The sequence below is a fragment of the Phyllostomus discolor genome, chromosome 12 (assembly GCF_004126475.2).
Source record: "Phyllostomus discolor isolate MPI-MPIP mPhyDis1 chromosome 12, mPhyDis1.pri.v3, whole genome shotgun sequence".
In the NCBI taxonomy this organism is placed as follows: Eukaryota; Metazoa; Chordata; class Mammalia; order Chiroptera; family Phyllostomidae; genus Phyllostomus; species Phyllostomus discolor.
Window position 1 is genome coordinate 1,218,897 of NC_040914.2, and position 21,583 is coordinate 1,240,479.

The 21,583-nt window shown below is 41.4% G+C and overlaps 1 protein-coding gene across 1 annotated transcript in view; it reads right to left on the reverse strand.

Moving 5' to 3' along the window:
• LOC114511233 (zinc finger protein 850-like) overlaps positions 1–16,682 on the reverse strand; it is a 55,728-nt gene extending 39,046 nt beyond the window's left edge. The window contains exons 1-4 of the mRNA XM_036012874.1: positions 16,455–16,682; positions 15,737–15,796; positions 8,448–8,574; positions 8,144–8,236 (exon numbers count right to left, since the gene is read on the reverse strand). Coding sequence (XP_035868767.1) covers positions 8,144–8,236; positions 8,448–8,574; positions 15,737–15,769 — 253 coding nt within the window. The 5' untranslated portion in view covers positions 15,770–15,796; positions 16,455–16,682. The remainder of the gene's footprint in view (positions 1–8,143; positions 8,237–8,447; positions 8,575–15,736; positions 15,797–16,454) is intronic.
• Positions 16,683–21,583: the final 4,901 nt, after the last annotated feature.

A 21,583-nucleotide genomic window follows, 5' to 3' on the forward strand; every position in this document is an offset into this window, starting at 1 on the left:
TAAACACAAAATAAGCAAACAAGACAGAAACAAACTCATAGATAAAGAGAATATTTTGATGAATGCCAAATAGAGGGGGATTATGAGAGTGAGTAAAAAGGTGGAAGAAATTATGATATTCAAATTGCCAGTTATAAAAACACTCACAGGGACTTCCAGTCAAGATGGAGGCATAGGTAGACACACTGTACCTCCTTGCACAACCAAAAGAAGAACAACAAATTTGAAAACAAAAAACATGGGGGGCACTGAGGGGAGTGGGTTGGGATGGGAATAAAAAATAGAAAACTGTACTTGAACAACAAGTAAAATTTAAAAAAAAAAAGAATTTGAAGAACAAAAAAAAACCAAAACATCCCTGGCTGGTGTAGCTCAGTGGACTGAGCACAGGCTTGCCAACCAAAGGGTCGCTGGTTTGATTCCCAGTCAGGGCACATGCCTGGGTTGCGGGCCAGGTGCCCAATGGGGGATGTGCAGAAGGCAGCCACACATTGATGTTTCTCTCCCTCTACTTCTCCCTCCCTTTCCCTCTCTCTAAAAATAAATAAATCTTTAAAAAACAAACAACCAGAACTGACAGAAAATCGAACCATATGGAAGTCCAATAACCAAGGAGTTAAAGAAGAAACAATCGTCCAGACCGGTAGGAGGGGCAGAGATGGGCAGCCGGGCAGAGAGGACTCATGGCAAGGCAGCAGCTGGTGGACCAGGACAAGGCTGAGGCTGGCAGACGTGGTGGTCCCACATTTGCGTGCAGATAAACCAGGAGGAACAACTGGGACTGAGAGCGAGACAGATGGCACAACCCAGGGTTCCAGCACAGGGAAATAAAATCTCAAAGCCTCTGACTGAAAACACCTGTGGGGGTTGAAGTGGCAGTGGGAGAAACTCACAGCCTAGTGAGAGTTCACTGGATAAACAAACCCACAGCCTAGTGAGAGTTCACTGGATAAACAAACCCACAGAGTCCTAGAACATACACAAACTCACCTACCCAGGAATCAGCACCAGAAGAACCCAATTTAATTGTGGGAGCAAGGGAAGTGACTAAAAACCACCACAGAACAGAGCAAGTAGCATTATTCCCTCTCAGACCCCTCCCCCACATACAGCATCACAATGCAGCAAGGTGGGTTGCCAAACCCTGGTAAAAACCCAAGGCTCCACTCCTTACTACATAACAGGTGAACCAAGACAAAAAAAAACAGCCCAAATGAAAGAACAGATCAAAGCTCCAAAAAAAGCACCACCAGTGACAAAGAGATAGCTAAGCTATGAAATGCACAGTTCAAAACACTGGTAATCAGGATGCTCACAGAACTGATTGAGTATGGTTGCAAAATAGAGGAAAAAATGAAGACTATGCAAAATGAAATAAAGGAAAATGTACAGGGAACCAACAGTGAAGGGAAGGAAACCAAGACTAAAATCAATGGTGTGGACCAGCAGGAAAAAGAAACATTCAACCAGAACAGAATGAAGAAACAAGAATTCAAAAAAGTAACAAGAGGCTTAGGAACCTCCAGGACATCCTTAAACATTCCAACATCTGAATCACAGAGGTGCCAGAAAGAGAAGAACAAGAGCAAGAAATTGAAAGCTTATTTGAACAAATAACAAATAAGAACTTCTCCAATCTGGCTTAGGAAATAGACTTCCAGGAAGTCCAGGAAGCTCAGAAAGTCCCAAAGAAGTTGGACCCAAGAAGGAACACACCAAGGCACATCATAATTACCCAAGACTAAAGATAAGGAGAGAATCTTAAAAGCAGCAAGAGAAAAGGAGACACTTACCTACAAAGGAGTTCCCATAAGACTATCAGCTGATTTCTAAAAAGAAACCTTGTAGGCAAGAAGGGGCTGGAAAGAAGTATTCCAAGTCATGAAAGGCAAGATCCTACACCCAAGATTACTGTATCCAGCAAACCTATCATTTAGAATGGAAGGGCAGATAAAGTGCTTCTCAGATAAGGTCAAGTTAAAGGAGTTCATCATCACCAGGGCCTTATATATGAAATGTTAAAGGAACTCATCTAAGAAAAAGATCAAATATATGAACAGTAAAATGACAACAAACTCACACTTATTAACAACCAAACCTAAAACAAAAACAAAATCAAAAGCACTAAGCAAACAACTAGAACAGGAACAGGATCACAGAAATGGAGATCACATAGAGGGTTATCAGCAGGGGAGTGGGAGGAGGAGAGATGGGGAAAAGGTACAGAGAATAAGTACCATAGGTGGTAGGTAAAAAATAGACAGGGGGAGGTTAACAATAGTATAGGACATGTAGAAGCCAAAAAACATATGTATGACCCATGGACACGAACTAAAGGTGGGGAATGTAGGTGGGACGGAGTGTGCAGGGCGGAGGGGAATAAAGCAGGGAAAATGGGACAACTATAATAGCATAATCAATAAAATATATTTTAAAAACACACTCACTGGGGTGTGAAGGACATTACAGGGATATAGCCAATAGTATTATAATAACTATGGACTTCCGGCCAAGATGGAGACATAGGTAGACACATTGTGCCTCCTCACACAACCAAAATAAGGACAACAAAAATTTAGAAACAAAAAAACAACCACTGCTGACAGAAAACTGAATTGTATGGAAGTCCAACAACCAAGGAGTTAAAATAGACACATTCATCCAGACTGGTAAGAGGCGCAGAATCGGGCAGCTGGGTGGAGAGAGGTTGCAGCCCCCCCCAAAAAAAAACCAGTGGCTGGCGGACCTCAGTCACACAGGGAGCGGCTGGCAGACCCCGGGCACACAAGATGGCAGCAGGCAGATCCCGGGCACGGGGTGGCAAAGAGCAGACCCAGTGAGGCAGTGGATTGTGGACACATATCTCACACAAGGTAGCTGGCGGACCAGGCTGTCCTACATTTGCGCACAGTTAAATCAGGTAGAACTGGAGAGAGAGACAGACTGTGCAACCCAGGACTCCAACACAGGGAAATAAAGCCAAAATACCGATTGAAAACACCTGTGGGGTCTCCTAGAGCAAGGGACATAAAGGAAAGAATAAACAAATGGGACCTCATCAAAATTAAAAGCTTTTGCACAGCTAAGGAAAACAGTATCAAAATAAAAAGAGAACCAACTGTATGGGAAAACATATTTGCTAATGATACCTCAGACAAGGGTTTAATCTCCAAAATATATAAAGAACTTACACGACTCCACTCTAAGAAGACAAGTAACCCAATTAAAAAATGGGCAAAGGACTTGAACAGACACTTCTCCAAGGAGGACATACAGAAAATCCAAAGACACATGAAGCGATGCTCAATATCGCTAGCCATCAGAGAGATGCAGATTAAAACCACAATGAGATACCACTTCACACCAGTCAGAATGGCCATCATAAACAAAGCAACAAACAATGAGTGTTGGAGAGGATGTGGAGAAAGGGGGTCCCTAGTGCACTGTTGGTGGGACTGCAGACTGGTACAACCATTATGGAAAGCAGTTTGGAACTTCCTCAGAAAACTAAAACTGGATCTGCCTTTTGACCCAGCAATTCCATTGCTGGGACTCTATCCTAAGAACACTAAAACACCAATACAAAAGAACCTTTGCACCCCGATGTTCATAGCAGCACAATTTACAATAGCTAGGTGCTGGAAGCAACCTAGATGCCCATCAGTAAATGAATGGATCAAAAAACTATGGTACATTTACACAATGGAATTCTATGCAGCAGAAAGAAAGAAGGAGCTCCTACCCTTTGCAACAGCATGGATGGAGCTGGAAAGCATTATGCTAAGTGAAACAAGCCAGGCAGTGAAAGACAAATACCACATGATATCACCTTTAACAGGAATCTAAACAACAAAACAAAACAAAACAAAAAACTAGCAAAATATAACCAAAGACACTGAAATAGGGGATAGTCTGACAGTGGCCAGAGGGGAGAGAAGAGGGAATTTCAGGGGGGAATGGGTAGGGATTACAGGAACAAATTTGGAGGACACATGGACAAAAACTAGGGGTGGGGGGTAATGGGGGGAAGGGGGGAGGGTTGGGTGGATGGGCTGGAACGGGAGTAGGGGGGAGAAAACTGTACTTGAACAATGATTGAAATAAAAAAAAAAAAAGAGATTAGGAGACAGTAACCTACAAAGGAGTTCCCATCAGACTGTCAGCTGATTTCTCAAAAGAAACCTTGCAGGCAAGAAGGGGCTGGGAAGAAGTGCTCCAAGTCATGAAAGACAAGGACCTACATCCAAGATTGCTCTATCCAGCAAAGCTTTCATTTAGAATGGAAGGGCACATAAAGTGCTTTGCAGATAAGTCAAGTTAAAGGAGTTCATCATCACCAAGCCCTTATTTTATGAAATGTTAAAGGGACTTATCTAAGAAAAAGAAGATTAAAAATATGTATAGTAAAATGGCAGCAAAGTCACAATAATTAACAACCACACCTAAAACAAAAAGCAAAAGAAACTAAGCAAACAACTAGAACAGGAACAGAACCACAGCAATGGAGATCACATGGAGGGTTAGCAACAGGGGAATGGGAGGAGGAGAAAGGGGGAAAAGGTACGGAGAATGAGTAGCATAGATGGTAGGTAGAAAATAGGGGGAGGGTAAGAGTAGTATGGGAAATGTAGAAGCTAAAGAACTTACGACACATGGACATGAACTAAAGGGGGGGAATGTGGGTGGGAGAGTGTGTGCAGGGTGGAGGGGAGTGAAGTGGGGGAATAGGACAACAGTAATAGCATAATCAATAAAATATATTAAAAAAAGAATAAACAAGAAGAAAAATGAATAAAAAAATTAGGATAATATAACCAGCTCCTGCAACAACATCAAGAAGTCCAACATTCACATCATAGGGGTGTCACAAGGAGAAGAGAAAAAGCAAAATACTGGAAATCTATTTGAAAAAATAATGAAAGAAACTTTCCCAAATTTGGTGAAGGAAATAGACATGCAAGTCCAGGAAGCAGAGAGAGTCCCAAGCAAGATGAATGCAAAGAAGCCCATTCTAAGACATATCATAATTAAAATGCCAAAGTTAAAGAGGGAGTATTTTTTAATTTAATTTTTTTGGAGAGGGTAAGGAAGAGAGAAAGAGAGGGACTGAAATATCAATATGTGGTTTCCTCTCATGTGCTCACCTACTGGGGACCTGGCCTACAACCCAGGCATGTGTCTTGACTGGGAATAGAAGTGGTGACCCTTTGGTTTGCAGGCAGGTGCTCAATCCACTGAGCCACACCAGCCAGGGATAAAGAGGGAATCTTAAAAACAACAAAAGAAGTTAGTTACTTTCAGGGGAGTTCCCATAAGATTGTCAGCTGATTACCCACAAGAAACTGTACTGGCTAGAAGGCATTGGCAAGAAATATTCAACGTCATGAAAAGCAGAGATCTACAGCCAAGATTGCTCCACCCAGCAAAGCCATCATTTATAAACAGAGGGCAGGGAAAGAGCTTTTCAGACAAGAGAAAAATTAAAGGAGTTCATTACCACCAAACCATTATCATATGAAATACTAAAGGTACTTATTTAAGAAAAAGAAGATCAAAACTATTAACAATAAAATGGCAATAAATACATATCTATTGACAATTGCATCTAAAAAATAAACTATGCAAACAAGAAGAACAGAGACAGAATCATGGTTATGGAGAGCCTTTTGATGGTTGCCAGATGGGAGGAGAGTGTGGGGGAATGAGTGAAGGGGTGAGGGTATTAAGAAGTACAAATAGGGGGTTACAGAATATCCATTGGGATGTAAAGTACAGTATAGGAAATGGAGAAGCCAAAGAACTTATTATGAAGGACCTGTGGACATGAACAATGTCAGGGGCATTGTCTGAGGGAATGGGGGTTGCTCAGTGGAGCAGGACAAAGGGGGAAAAATGAGGACAACTGTAATAGCATAATCAATAAAATATAATTAAAAAAAAAAAAAAGAAAACACTGGTGGGGGTTGAGGTGCCGGGAGAGACTCCCAGCCTCACAAGAGAGTGAACTAGAGAGACCCACAAGGTCCTAGAATGTACACAGGCCCACCCACATGGAAATCAGTACCAGAAGGGCCCAGTTTGCTTGGGGGAAGCAGCAGAAGGGACTGAAATCTGAGAGCAGAGCAAGCATCATTGTTCCCTCTCGGACCCCACCCCCACAAACAGCATCACAACCCATTACGTGGGTTGCCCGGCCCTGGTGAACACCTAAGGCTCCGCCCCTCACTATGTAACAGGTGCCACAAGAAAAAAAAATTGCCCAAATGAAAGAACAGATCAAAGCTTCAGAACAAATACAATTAAGCAACGAAAAGATAGACAACCTATCACATGCACAGTGCAAAGCACTGGTGATCAAGATGCTCACAGAATTGGTTGAATGTGATTGCAAATTAGATGAAAAAATGAAGGCTACAGTAAGTGAAATAAAGAAAAATGTACAAGGAACCAATAGTGATGGGAAGGAAACTGGGAATCAAATCAATGGAGTGGACCAGAAGGAAGAAAGAAACAACCAAACAGAAAAGGAAGAAACAAGAATTCAAAAAAATGAGGACAGGCCTAGGAATCTCCAGGACACCTTTAAACAATCCAATATCTGAATTATAGGGGTACCAGAAGGGGAAGAAGAAGAACAACAAGTGGAAAAGATATTTGAAGAAATAATAAAGTAGAACTTCCCTAAGCTGGAAAAGGAAACAGACTTCCAGGAAGCTCAAAGAGTCCCAAAGAAGTTGGACCCAAGAAGGAACACACCAAGGCACATCATAATTATATTACCCAAGATTAAAATGAAGGAGAGAATCCTAGAAGCAGCAAAAGATAAGGAGACAGTTACCTACAAAGGAGTTCCCATCAGACTGTCAGCTGATTCCTTAAAAGAGACCTTGCAGGGAAGAAGGGGCTGGTAAGAAGTATTTGAAGTCATGAAAGGCAAGGACCTACAATCCAAGATGGCTTTATCCAGCAAAGCTCTCATTTATAATGGAAGGGCAGATAAAGTGCTTCCCAGATAAGGTCAAGTTAAAGGAGTTCATCATCACCAAGCCCTTACTATATGAAATGTTAAAGGGACTTACCTAAGAAAAATAAGATAAAAAAAACATGCACAGTAAAATGACAGCAAAGTCACAATTATCAATAACCACACCTAAAACAAAAACAAACTAAGCAATCAACTAGAACAGGAACAGAACCACAGAAATGGGGATCACATGGAGGGTTAGCAATAGGGGAGTGGGAGGAAAGGGGGAAAAGGTACAGAGAATAAGTAACACAGATGGTAGGTAGAAAACAGACAGGGGGGTGGTTAAGAATAGTATAGGAAATGTATAAGTCAAAGAACTTATATGTACCACCCATAGACACGAACTAAAGGGGGAAAATGTGAGTCGGAAAGGGTATGCAGGAACCCAAAGACACGAACTAAAGGGAGTGGAGGGGAGTGAAGGGGGGGAAATGGGACTACTGTAATAGCATAATCAATAAAATATATTGAAAAATATTATAATAACTATGTAAGATGTCAGATGAGTACTAGACTTACCACTTCAAAAGTTATAGAAATGTCTAACTACTATCTTTTACACCTGAAATATAATATTGTACATCAACTGTGATTGAAAAATAATTTTTAAAAAATACATAATAAAATAAAAGGGAAAGAAGTAGATCCAACTTATAGCAAATAGGATATCTCCTCAAGACCAAAAAAGGGCTTTAATATTCAGAGAATGAAGGTAGATGAGGAGCACAGAGAACACAGAGAGTACTCTTCTCCATATATCTTAGACCTTTTCTTCACAACTCTTGGATGGGCCTATGAGGGATAGATTGTTCAATCGTTACCTTTAAGATTCTGCTTCCCACCAGTTGGGTTGGGTCTTTTTTTAATTATTTATTTTTTAGAGGGAATGTAAGGGACAGAGAAAGAAGGGAAGAGAAACCTCAATGTGCAAGAGATACATCAACTCATTGCCTCTCGCATGCCCCCAGCTGGGGACCTGGCCCACAATGTGCCCTGACTGGGAATTGAACCAGCAATCTTTCAGTTCACAGGCTGGCACTCAATCCACTGAGCCACACCAGCCAGGGCGGTGGGTTCTTAACTGCAGTGCCTTTCCCCAGTTAAATCCTTACTCACCTGGGCACCATCCTCCCGCCATGTTCCTTTGCATCCAGGGCTCTTTCCCTTGCTCCAATAAGGAAATCACATCAGGCTTAGAAATAGAGAGTCCTGTTTACAAGAAAAGATAATAAGACATAACCATGCTGTTGCTGAATTCAAACCTAGTTCTCAAGAAGATAGGCAACTACATGAAAAGAAAGTTATAAAGTTCTAAAGAATGGAGAAGATAAAGGGATTACAAAGAGCTACCTATATCCTAAACTGCAAGGCACAAAATACACCCAAAATTCACAAGATGTTTGGGGATAAATAACCTTACCTAGTAAGACCAGGTTGCTGTAGTTCTCCATCATCACCTCTCTGTACAAGTCTCTCTGAGCAGGGTCCAGATAGTTCCACTCCTCCTGTGAGAAGTCTATAGCCACATCCCTGAAAGTCACCAACCACTGAAATGATAAAACTATATTGTACTGTTGAAGTTAAAGGAGGCCTTCCCCAAATGAGAATACAAGAAGTCGGCAGTCTGTAATCAGAAGAGAGACTTCACCAACAATACTGGTACCACTTTAATCATAAAGACAGAAAAAGAAATCATTGGAGACAATCCAGCAGAAATTCATGAGTATTTATCAGCATTTGAGAATTCCACTGGTGCTGTAGATGACATGCTGAAGATCAAGATGTCTGTTTTTTAGAAATGAGTTGTTGCAGAAGTTGGGCCCACTTGAACATGTAATAGTGGATGTAGTTTCTGCTTACACAACAAATTCGATGTTTTGGGTTTATTTGGCAACTCAGGGAGTTAATCCTAAGGAACATCCAGTAAAGCAGGAATCGGAAAGAATCAGTGTATACATGAAGGGAGGCAAGAATATAAAGGCAAGAAAAAGGCTGCACCTCTCACAAGGTGGGTCAGTTGGTTGGAGCATCATCCCATACAACAAGTTTGTGGGTTTGATCCTTGGTCAGAGTGCAAAAGGGAGGCAACCAATTGATGTTTCTCTCTCACATCGATGTATCTCTCTCTCCCTCCCGCCCTTCCTCTCTCTCTAAAAATCAATAAAAATATCCTTGGGTGAAGATTTTAAAAAGTACTATATTACATATATGAAAGTTGCTAAGAGTATAAGTAGATCCTAAAAGTTTTCATCACAAGAAAAAAACTTGTATCTATGTATGGTGACAGATATTAACTAGTTATTGTGGTGATCATCATATATCAAAATAGCTAATCATTATGTTAAACACCTGAAACTACATGTCAATTATACCTCAATAAAAATTAGTTTTTAAAAAAGACATTATATTTCAGGAGAGAAGAAATAACTCACTTAGAGTATGCCTTTTAAAATATTTATGCTGAGTTGTACATTCCTAAATTCCTCTTTTGGAAAAGTACAACATCCCAAGAAAGCAGCTGGAGTAAGAAAAAAATAACTCCCAGATATGCCCAAAATAACTCCTCTTTCAATTTACTTACTGTGCTGCCTACCCCTACTCCTCCCAGGCACATACATACACTCTCTCTGATGGAAACTAAAAGGGATGTATACAAATCCCAGCACTTCCCTAAGCTTGTGAAACCCAAGAACATCAGGATAGATTCAGGGCAGATATGCTCCAGTACTAGAGGGGCCCAGGTACCTCTGCAGGACGGATTCAGGCAGACCATTACACAAATCTGAAGATATTGGCCTCAACCTCAGGTGGGTATAATAACATGGCTCCATAGTTCCCCCTTTGTAGGTATGGCCAGTTTTCCTCAAGCCAGGTAACCCAAGTCACAGCTTAAGTCAAAGATGGAGTCCTCAAGCTGGAAACCCAATATACTTGCACATGTTCCATACTTAGACAAAGACCTTCAGAGGCTTCCAGTATACACCAGGCTCCAGATGTAAAAATCTCTTGACTTCTGACTGCATTATGGACCACCAAATCTAAGACAGGCATGCCAGAGACCAGAAGGCCTTGATACCCGCCCCCACAAACTATTGGGTTAGCTGAGAAGTCTGTTTGTTTTTTTCTGTAAGATGGCTCTACTAGCACTTCATTGTCTTTTACTTTATTCAAAACAATTTTGTTAGATTGTATTGTGACAGCTGTCATATTAGCATGCATTCTTAAAAAATATCAAAATTGGTGAATTTTTTATGTAGCCATTTAAATGTTGAAGATGGAAGAAAATGCACATTTTCACTATATTATGCTTTATTATTTCAAGAAAGGTGAAATGCAACTGAAACACAAAAAAAAGATTTGTGCAGTGTATGGAGAAGGTGGTGTAACTGATTGAACATGTCAAAAGTGGTTTGCAAAGTTTCATGCTGGTGATTTCTCACTGGACAATATTCCATGGCCAGGTAGACCAGTTGAAGTTGATATCAATCCAATCAAGACATTAATTGAGAACAATCAATATCACACCACACGGGAGATAGCCAACATACTCAAAATATCCAAATCAGTAACATTATTGATGAAAGTGAAAAATGTGTCTTTAAAATTTTATGGAAAAAAACTAAACAGACTTTTTAGCCAACCCAATGGATAGGAAACCAGACAAGAATTTAGCTACACTCTTGTATAAAGCCCATGATGGGTAGGTAGTATGAATGAGAAATAAACTTTGCATGTTAAGATACTGACATTTAAATTAAAATAGCATGGCTTAGTCTAGTCTGCTACAGCTACAGTAATAATACTAAATTCCTTGTCAACTCCCTCACCAGAGATATACTTAAGACTTAGTTGTAGATGGTGGATACAAATATATATGGTATGCAAATCAAAACCAAAATGAGATATCACCTCATATATTAGAATGGCTATTATCAAAAATAACGAGTGTTGCCCTGGCTGGTGTGGCTCAGTGGACTGAGTGCCAGCCTGCGATCCAAAGGGTAGCCAATTTGATTCCCCAGTCAGGGCACATGCCTGGGTTACGGGCAAGGTCCCTGGTGTGGGGTGTGCGAGAGGCCACCGATCAAGTATCTCTCGCACATTGATGTTTCTCGCCCTCTCTTTCTCCCTCCCTTCCCCCTCTCTAAAAGTAAATAAATAAAATATTTTTTAAAAAAATGAGTGTTGGCAATGATGTGGAAAATGGGAACACTTGTGCACTATTGATGAGAATGTAAATTGGTACAGCCACAATGGAAAACAATACAAAGTTTCTCAAAAAATTCAAAATAGAACTACCATATGATCTAGAAATTCCACCTCTGCGTATTTGAAAAAATCAAAAACACTAACTTGAAAAGATATCTGCATCCCATGTTCACTGCTGCATTATTTCCGATAGCCAAGACATGGAAACAACTTAAGTGTCCATCAGTGAATGAATACGTATAAAAGAAGGAAATCCTGACATTTGCAAGAACATGGATGGAACTTGAACACATTATGCTAAGTGAAATAAGTCAGACAAAGAAAAACAAACACCATACAATCTCACTTACATGTGGAATTTAAAGAAACAAAACAAAAAAATGCATAAATACAGAGAACAGATTGGTGACTGCCAAAGGTTAAGAGGGTGGAAAGTGGACAAAATGAGTGAAGGTGGTCAAAAAGTACAAACTTCTGTTATAAAATAAATAAGTCCTAGGGATGTAATATAAAGCACAGTGACTTAGTTAATAATACTGTATATTTGAAAGTTGCCAAGAGATCTTAAAAGTTCTTATCACATGAAAAAAATCGAAGCTATCTGTAGTGATAGATAGTAACTAGATTCATTGAGGTGACCATTTCACAATATATACAAATGTTGAAACTAATGTTATATGTTAATTATATGTCCATAGTAATAATAATAATAATAATAGCTATGGACAAAAGTAAAATAGAACAGGGAAAATAGAAAGTGTGTTGGTTGAGATGCTATTCTATGTAGGGTAGTCAAGGAATGTTTTTCCAATTTGGAGACAGATGAGGGAAGTCTTGAAGAAGTTAAAGAGTAAATGATGCAGGTATCAGGAATAAGAAAATTCCTAGCAGGGCAATCAGCAAGCTCAAATGCACAGGGGACAGAACTGAATGTCAAAAATATTATAGAAGATAAGTCAGGGAGGTAACAGAGACAGATTACATATGGGTATGTTAAACCACTATAGAAACTTTGCTCTTTATTCTGAGTAAGATGGAAAGACACAGAAAGTTTTAAGTCAAGACATAACATAATCTACTTCCAGCCAAGATGGAGGCATAGGTGGATGCACCGTACCTCCACGCACAATTAAGATTGGAACAACAACAACAATTTAGAGGCAGAATAACACCCAGAACTGACAGAAAACCAGACAGCCAAAAAGTTGAAATAGACCCATTCATCCAGACAGGTAGGAGGGGCAGAGGTGAGCAGCCGGGCATGGGGCGCGGCATGGAGAACTGGGAGAATTGGGCGCATGAGGCATCTGGGGCACACAAGATCGCAGCGGGTGGACCCTGAGTATGCAAGCGGCAGCTGGCAGACCCAGTGAAGCGGCAATTGTGGAGCAGGGCAGAGCGCGCAACCCAGGATCCCAGGGAAGGGACTGAGGTCCCACGGAGAACAGAGCTACCACCATTGTTCCCTCTCCACCCTGCCCTCACATACAACGTCACAATCTAGCGACTAGGGTGCCCAGCCCTGGTGAACACCTAAGGCTCTGCCCCTCACCATAACAGGAGCGACCAGACCAAAAAAGAGAGAGAGAGAGAGAGATGGCTCAAACAGAAGAACAAATCACTGCCCCAGAACTCATCCTTTTGAGCGACTAAGAGATAGCCAGCCTATCAGATACACAGTTCAAAACACTGGTGATCAGGAAGCTCACAGAACTGATTGATTTTGGGCACAAATTAGATGAACAAATGCAGGTTACCATAAAAGAAATGAAGGAAAATGCACAAGGAAACAATAGTGATGGGAAGGAAACTGGGACTCAAAACAATAGAGTGGACCAGAAGGAAGAAAGAAACAACCAAACAGGAAAGAATGGAGAAATAAGAATTCAAAAAAACGAGGAGAAGCTTAGGAACCTCCAGGACATCTTTAAACGTTCCAACATCCAAATTATAGGGGTACCAGAAGGGGAAGAGGTAGAGCAACAGATTGAAAACGTATTTGAACAAATAATAAAGGAGAACTTCCCTATTCTGGCAAAGGAAACAGACTTCCAGGAAGCTCAGAGAGTCCCAAAGAAGTTGGACCCAAGAAGACACACACCAAGACACATCATAATTACATTACCCAAGATTAAAATGAAGGAGAGAATCCTAGAAGCAGCAAAAGATAAGGGGACAGTTACCTACGAAGGAGTTCCCATCAGACTGTCAGCTGATTTCTCAAAAGAAACCTTACAGGCAAGAAGGGCTGGAAAGAAGTATTCCAAGTCATGAAAGACAAGGACCTATATCCCAGATTACTCTATCCAGCAAAGCTTTCATTTAGAATGGAAGGGCAGATAAAGTGCTTCTCAGATAAGGTCAAGTTAAAGGAGTTCATCATCGCCAAGCCCTTATTTTATGAAATATTAAAGGGACTTATCTAAGAAAAAGAAGATAAAAAAATGTATAGTAAAATGATAGCAAACTCACAACTATTAACAACCACACCTAAAGCAAAACCAAAAGAAACTAAGCAAACAACTAGAACAGGAACAGAACCACAGAAATGGAAATCACATGTTGGGTTAGCAACTGGGGAGTGAAAGGAGGGGAGAGGGGGAAAAGGTACAGAGAATAAGTGGCATAGATTGTAGGTAGAAAATAGACAGGGGGAGGGTAAGAATAGTATGAGAAATGTAGAAGCTAAAAAACTTCTAAGTATGACACATGGACATGAACTAAGCGGGGGAAGTGGGTGGGAGAGGGAGTACAGGGTGGAGGGGAGTGAAGGGGGGAAATGGGACAACTGTAATAGCATAATCAATAAAATATATTTTAAAAAAGCAAAAAAAAAAAGAAATAACATAATCTAACTTACATTTTGGAAAAATCACCCTGGCTGCTCTGTTAAAAAAGAAGGCAGGCCATGAAGGAAGTAGGGAAATCAGTTAATAGTCTACTGCAACAGATCAAATGAAAGAAGACTGTGGCATAGACATAAACTAGATGAACTTTCACATGCAAGGCTTCCAAATTCTGAGTTCCCCTCACTCACCTGGGCATAGGCTTATCACCTTTCTCTCTACTATCTGGAACTACCCTTGTTTCCAATAATAATATAAGCCTAGCTACAACTCAAACTATAGATTTTTATAACCTAATTGATTACTGTGTGAAGTTTAGAATGTCAAATATTGCCTGTGTACATGCTGTCTACTTACAACATTTTGATTACCTTATCTTCCCTCTCATTGCTCCTTCCCTATTTCCACCCGCACCAGGGCAACATGGAAGCACAGGCCCCTGGAGAAGAAAATTTTTGCCATCTCAGAGGAGGGAACTATTCATGGATGTAGTCATCATCTGCTAGGCGGAGGACAAAAGACTAAATTCTGTTCAGAGGGATTTTTTCAAGGATGTGATACAAGAGAAGGAAAGAAGCCTAGTGTTGCTCATTGAGTGTTCATAATCTGCCTTTTATGACATCTTTTTGTCATGTGAATCCCAAAGGAGTGCCTGAAGAGCTTAACTCTATGTAAGAATTGCTTTGCAATTTACTGAGCTGCAAATTGTGCTCCAAAGCTATGTCATTCTGAAGACCTCAAATCCCCTTGGCCCTTTTACAAATACTTCTCTTCCTAAAAAAAAATAAGGAAGGTAAATTTAAATAACAATTCCTTGACTATTTCTATTTATTTTACTGTTGCTTAATGTTAGTCATAATAAAAATGCATACGCTATATCTCAAACATAGTTTTAATTAGCTGTATAAAATGCCATCTTATAGTGGGGTTTACTTAAAACTTTCCTACTTATGAAAACTAATTTTAGATACTATTATCTAAGTCTGTCCCAACATGTTATAGTCTCTATCCATGGTTCTACCTTTTTTATAACCCTTAATGAATATCATTACAATCTTCCTTCCCTTTAGAAATCCAATGATGGAGTCCAAGAATTCCAGGCTGAGAACCCCAAGAGGACCATTTGAGTATTTAATCCCAAATAGACCTGAAAATTGATTCAGGGCTAACTCACAGATTACCTGGCAAATCCTTGGTGCTATTGGTAAAGAACTCTTTGATCAAGCCCCTAATCTCACTCATACTGCAAAAATAATGGCAAAGTGAAAGATCCTGTCACCTACTTGAACTGAGACTAACCAACACCATCTTATAAGTTCCATGGCTTTCAATAACAGGACTGTGATGTGTGATGTTACATATGCACTAATCTTATTTTCAACAATTCAGTTATTATGATAAGGCTTTTATATTTGCCTCTTAGAGATATGGCACACAAAAGAAACTGTCACAATAAAACTAAGATGAAAGGGATAGATAGGAAACTGGGCTTTGGTTCTAATCCCAAAAACCCCCATTATGTATTGAAATGGGAAGTAGTATGGACAAGGTCTACTAATTGGTCTTTGATTACTGGGAATTGCCAGAAGAGAAAAAAAATTACCCCCTGAAAAGCAAGAAAGATCTCAGGGAAGAAAGAAAAACCCCAAAGCACCTTGATCTTGGTCTTTGAATGTTGAATAACCATTCTGTCTTCTTCCTCTTAGTGACAGAACTGTGGAAAGAAAAAATTGATGAGACACTTGGCTTTTCAATCCACACTTCCTCTAGCCCCTCTTCTACCCACACATACATACAGAGGAAGATCAGGGAACACTGAAGAGTACAACCCAATATACATACAGGATGAGGCAGTCTCCTAGGTAAAGAAAGTGGTGAAGTCACTCTCACACGGTCCCAACCCTTCATCTCCCATGTGTGTACCATATGTGTACCATAGGTTCATAGTGTTGTACCTAGTTTCCTGGTTACTTAGAATCCCATATGAGCACGTAGGGGACTCACAAAATCCCAATCCCACTACCAAAGGCTTCCCCACATCCACCTACCCATTGCCCCACTGCCAATCACAATCTCACACAAATATACACACAAGGGGTCACACTATTTGCACCTGCATAGTTACAGGCGCCTAATACCACACAGTCACAGACTTCCGACTCCCACACACACGGTGCGCTGCACAATCACACACCCAACACAGGGATACACAGTCCCAACAGCACGATCACCGTCCCTCTACATCCCCGTGCACAATGGCGCAGTCATGCAGCCACTATCACATTCCCAATGTGGGAATACACAGCCACGAGCACTCCATTCCATCACCCAGAGACTGTATGTTTTCACCACATACAGTCACAATCACATACCACGAGGACAGTAACAATCTCAATCTCTCACACACAAACGATCTCCTCTCGTCAGCTCCCTTCGGGCACGAAAGAACCGGCCCATCAGCCAGCTCCAGACCCTAAAGGCTGGGTCCCCGACTCCTCACCCTAGTCCTCCCCTAGTTCCGGTCTAGTGCAAACTGGCCAAGTTGCACCGGGATCCAAAGTCTCCGGAGGAGGTTAGACCTCGGAACCAACCAGCACGCCACTCTGTAGAGAGGCTGTTGAAAGCCCGCCGAAGTAGTGCCTGCCTGCGGAGTCCTCTGGGAAATGTAGTCCAGAGGCGGACCACAGCACCGCCCCCCTCCCTAATCCCGCCCCGCCATTCCTCTCAGAGCGGAAACTGTGTTTGAGCTGTCTACCCCTCCTCCACACCAAATCCGACAGCAAGGACCCCTACAGAGATGGAGCGGGTGTGCCGAGGGAGTTGCCTGTCTTACTTGTCCCTAGCAGCAGCCTGGTTATCGCTGGTATGGAAAGGACAGGCGCCCAGTTCACGGCAGAAGTACCTTCGAGCCGCAGATCCTATGGGAAATGTAGTCCGAGCACACAAAAGAGCAGCCGCCAGAACACAAGCTGATTCCCGTCAGTCAGCCCTAAGCCCTTTTTGCGGAGTACCAGTTCCAACCTTAGAAAGAAGCATGTAGGAGGTTCACTATGGGATTGAAAGACAAGAAGTAAACAGGCAGCCCATGATCATCTTAGGAGTTTCCTTCACCTCTTATGATCAGTCTCTGGTTTCCTAGAGCTTATGACTTATTTTTTGTTCTCAGTTTAGTTGCTTATTTTTGTAAATAAATAAATTCCTCCATTAGCACCTTTAGAAAGCTCAATTTGGAGTAAAATTTAGGGACCCTTACACCTCTAAAAATGCCTTTATTCTACCCTTTTTGGGATGGTAGCTTAAATAGGTTTGGAATTTTTGGTTCGACAGGGTTTTCCCTTAGAATTTCAAGAGAATTATATCTTATTGTCTAGTCTTTTTCTTTAAAAAAGACTAGAAAAAATCGTTTTTTTTCTTAAAAAACAGTGGCTGTATTTTTATTAATGTAAAAAAGGAAAACTGAAGATAAACAGATGTTGAAAACATAAAGAAAATCAAGGGATTGATTACCACAGTACATGGAAGTGATTATCCTTGATAAAGGAGAAGACACAGCTATAGATAAGTGTAGGGGTAATATCTAAGGTAGTGATTCTCAAACTTTAGGAACATCAGAATCACCTAGAGAGCTTCTTAATAACAGATATACTAGGCCTGACTGATGTGACTCAGTTGGTTGAAGGCTGCCCTGTGGTTCCATTCCTGGTCAGGACATGTGCCTGGGTTAAGGGCCTGGTCCCCTGAAAGTAACCAGTCAATGTTTCTCTCCCTCTTTCTCCCTCCCTTCCCCTCTCTCTTAAAATAAATAAAATCTTTTTTTAAGAAAAAGACAGATTACTGGGTCCCACAACCATCTAATCTTATTCATTATGTCTGTGGTGGGGCCTGAGTATTTCTTTTTTTTTTTTTAATTGAAAACTTCTTGGCACCATGGCAGTGTAGGTAAATGTACTCGCCTCCTCCCACAAGCATATCACAATTACAACTAAACTATAGAATAATCATTATTTAGAATTGCCTGAAATAGGGCTGAACAGAAGTCCTACTATTGTGGAAAATCCACCCACACTCGGGGAGATAACGAACCACAAACTTTATTACCTGGGGGGTGTAGCATCCAGCACATGCGAGAACCAATATTGGAGACTTTCAGGGTATCAAAGATGTTACTTTATCGGCCAAGTTTAACCTGCGCAGGGGCAAACTCTCAAAGGGTCTAGCGACACAGTGCCCACAAGAAGCTGCAAGCGAGAGACGCGCCAAGCGCTTACAACTACGTTCTTATATAGGGGCGGGCAAGCAAGCGTTATACAGAAGCAGAGGTGGCACTTAGCAATTCACTTACAAAGACCTCGCACAGGAATTTCAAACCAAGCATTCTTGCATAAGGCAGGAAGGCAGGCTGTTTGTTCATTAACCTAGTAATCTCCTGGCTCTAGCTAGCTAGGTTTCTATTTTCTCATTAAAAACTACAAAGCGCCCTGGCTGGCATAGCTCAGTGGATTGAGTGCGGGCTGGCAACCAAAGTGTCCCAGGTTCGATTCCCAGCCAGGGTACATTCCTGGGTTGCAGGCCAGAACTGCCAGCAACCGCACATTGATGTCTCTCTCTCTCTCCCTCTCTCTCTCTCTCTCTCTCCCTCCCTCCCTTCCCTCTCTAAAAATAAATAAATAAAATCTTTAAAAAAAAAAGGTTCATTTAAGAAAAAAGTATTTAAAAAAAACTACAAAGCATTGCTTATCTAGCCTACCTAGGGGAGAGCGTCTGCTAGACACAGGATGTTTGCTTAACTGCCCTGTGTCTCCCTTATCATTTCCTTTTAGCTACAATGTGGTTCTTGTCTATTAGAGGAAATTTAGTTCTTAATTTCCTTATTCCCAACAGGGGGCCCAGAGGGGGTGGTTAACATCCAAATCCTCTGAGCCCCCAATCCTCGCTCTCCCGGGGTTTAAATAGTCCCGGGCTTTCTACCTACTTGGCGAAGCAAGGTTACGGAAGCTGAATGCGGAAGTTACGTCTAGCTACCTTATATGGGAGACAAAGAGAAAACGCAGGAGAAATTTGCAGAAGCTACAGAGCACAGGAGCTTATCATGGGAGTCTGTGTGTGGCAGGAAAAGAAAACTCCAAAAGTTTCTTATGCTCTGTAACTGTAACACTTGCAAAATTTCACACAGGACTGTAGAAGCTGACAAGTCGTAACCAAAGCAACAGCCAGTTACTCAAGGTCATACACAGACTCCCATGATAAGCTCTGTGCTCTGTAGCTTCTGTACATTCCTCCTGCATTTTCTCTTTGTCTCCCATATAAGGTAGCTGGACCTAACTTCCACATTCAGCTTCTGTAACCTTGCTTCGCCACGTAGGTAGGAAGCCCGGGACTATTTAAACCCCGGGAGAGTGAGGATCGGTGCTCAGAGGATTTGGATGTTAACCACCCCCTCTGGGCCCCCGGGTAATAAAGTTTGTGCTTCGTTATCTCCCTGCGTGTGGGTGGATTTTCCACAACATGTGTATGACCTTGAGTAACTGGCCATTGCTTTGGTTACGACTTGTCAGCTTCTACAGTCCTGTGTGAAATTTTGCAAGTGTTACTGTTACAGAGCATGAGAAACTTTGGAGTTTCTCTTTTCCTGCTACACTACCACTAGGGATTTAAAGAAGCCACGTAACGACTGAGACTGATGCAAGGGGTAGAGCTGTGGAATGGGTTGATCCCACTCTCACAGGCAACAGATAAAAATCTGAAGGGAAATCTCATCTGGCTTAGTTTTTGTTTTTTAGGTTCAGTTGTTGATATTTATGAGTTTGTTGTCATTTTACTGTTCATATTTTTTAATCTTCTTCTATTTCTTAGACAAGTCCCTTTAACATTTCATCCAATAAAAGCTTGGTAACAATACACTCCTTTAACTTGACCTTATATAGGAAGCACTTTATCTGCCCTTCCATTCTAAATGATAGCTTTGCTGGATAGAGTAATCTGGGAGGTAGGTCCTTGCCTCTCATGACTTCAAATACATCTTTCTAGCCCCTTCTTGCCTATAAGGTTCTTCTGAGAAATCAGCTGATAGTCTAATGGGCACTCCCTTGTAGGTAATTGTCTCCTTTCCTCTTGCTGCATTTAAGAGTCTCTCCTTATATTTAATTTTGGGTAATGCAATTATGATGTGCCTTGGTGTGCTCCTCCTTGGGTCCAATATCTTTGGGACCCTCCGGACTTCCTGGACCTCCTGGAAGTCTATTTCCTTTGCCAGATTGGGGAAGTTTTCCTTCATTATTTGTTCAAATATGTTTGCAATTTCTTGCTCTTCCTCTTCTCCTTCTGGCACCCCTATGATTCTGATGTTGGAACACTTAAAGTTGTCCCAGAGTTTTCTAAGCCTCTCCTCATTTTTTTGAATTCCTGATTCTTTATTCTGTTCTAGTTGAATGTTTATTTCTTCCTGTGGTTCTAAATTGTTGATTTGAGTTCTGGTATTTTTCCCTTCACTTTTGGTTCCCTAAATGTTTCCCTTTATTTCACTTTGCATAGCCTTCATTTCTAACTTCATTTTGCAACCGAGCTCAATCATTTCTGTGAGCGTCCTGATTACCAGTGTTTTCAACTTTGCATCAGATAGGTTGTCTGTGTCCTCATCACTTAGCTCTTTTTCTGGAGTTTTGATCTGATCTTTCATTTGGGCATATTTCTTTGTCTTGGTGAACCTGTTATGCTGTAAGGTGGCAGAGCCTTAGGTATTCACCAGGGTGGGGCAACCCACTTTGCTCTGTGGCTCTGTCTGTGGGGAAGGGGTCAGAGAGAGCACAATAACCATCTCTCATTCTGCTCCAGCCCCACTTTCCAATGAACTCTCCTGTTAGACTGGGAGTTTCTCCCACTTTCACCATTCCCACAATATTTTATAGCTAGAGGTTTTGAGTCTTTAGTTTCCTGGTCAGCCAGCCCTGCTTCACCTGCATGGTTCCGCCACCTAGCTGTGAGTCCTCTATCCTCACCTGCTTGTCTCTGCTCCTCCTACCAGTCTGGATGAATGTTTCTTTAACTATTGGTTGTCAGAGTTCCATGCAGTTTGATTTTCTAGAAGTTCTGGTTGTTTGTTGTTTTTAAATTGGTTATTATCCTCCTTTTGGTTGTTCAAGGAAGTGAAGCATTTCTACCTATGCCTCTATCTTGGCCAGAACCTGTATCTTCCCAGTGGCTTTTCCTTACAATTGGTTTGTCTTGGCTCATGCACCAGATTTCCCTAAAATCTCTCAAACAAGCAGCATCAGGCTTCACCACGCCCCGTACCTCTCACTAAATGGTGCCAGGCCCAGCACTAGTGACAATCAGTCTGGTTAGCAGCTTGCCTTTGCCTGAGCAACTCCAAGCCCAGCAAAAATAGCAGCCATCTGCTGATTACATTTTAACTCATGCCAGGTGGCCCCACACAGGACACAGGTGGCAACTGCTCTTGGCCTGCACCTTCTGGGAGGCCTCAGAGCCAGTGCACCTAGTGGAC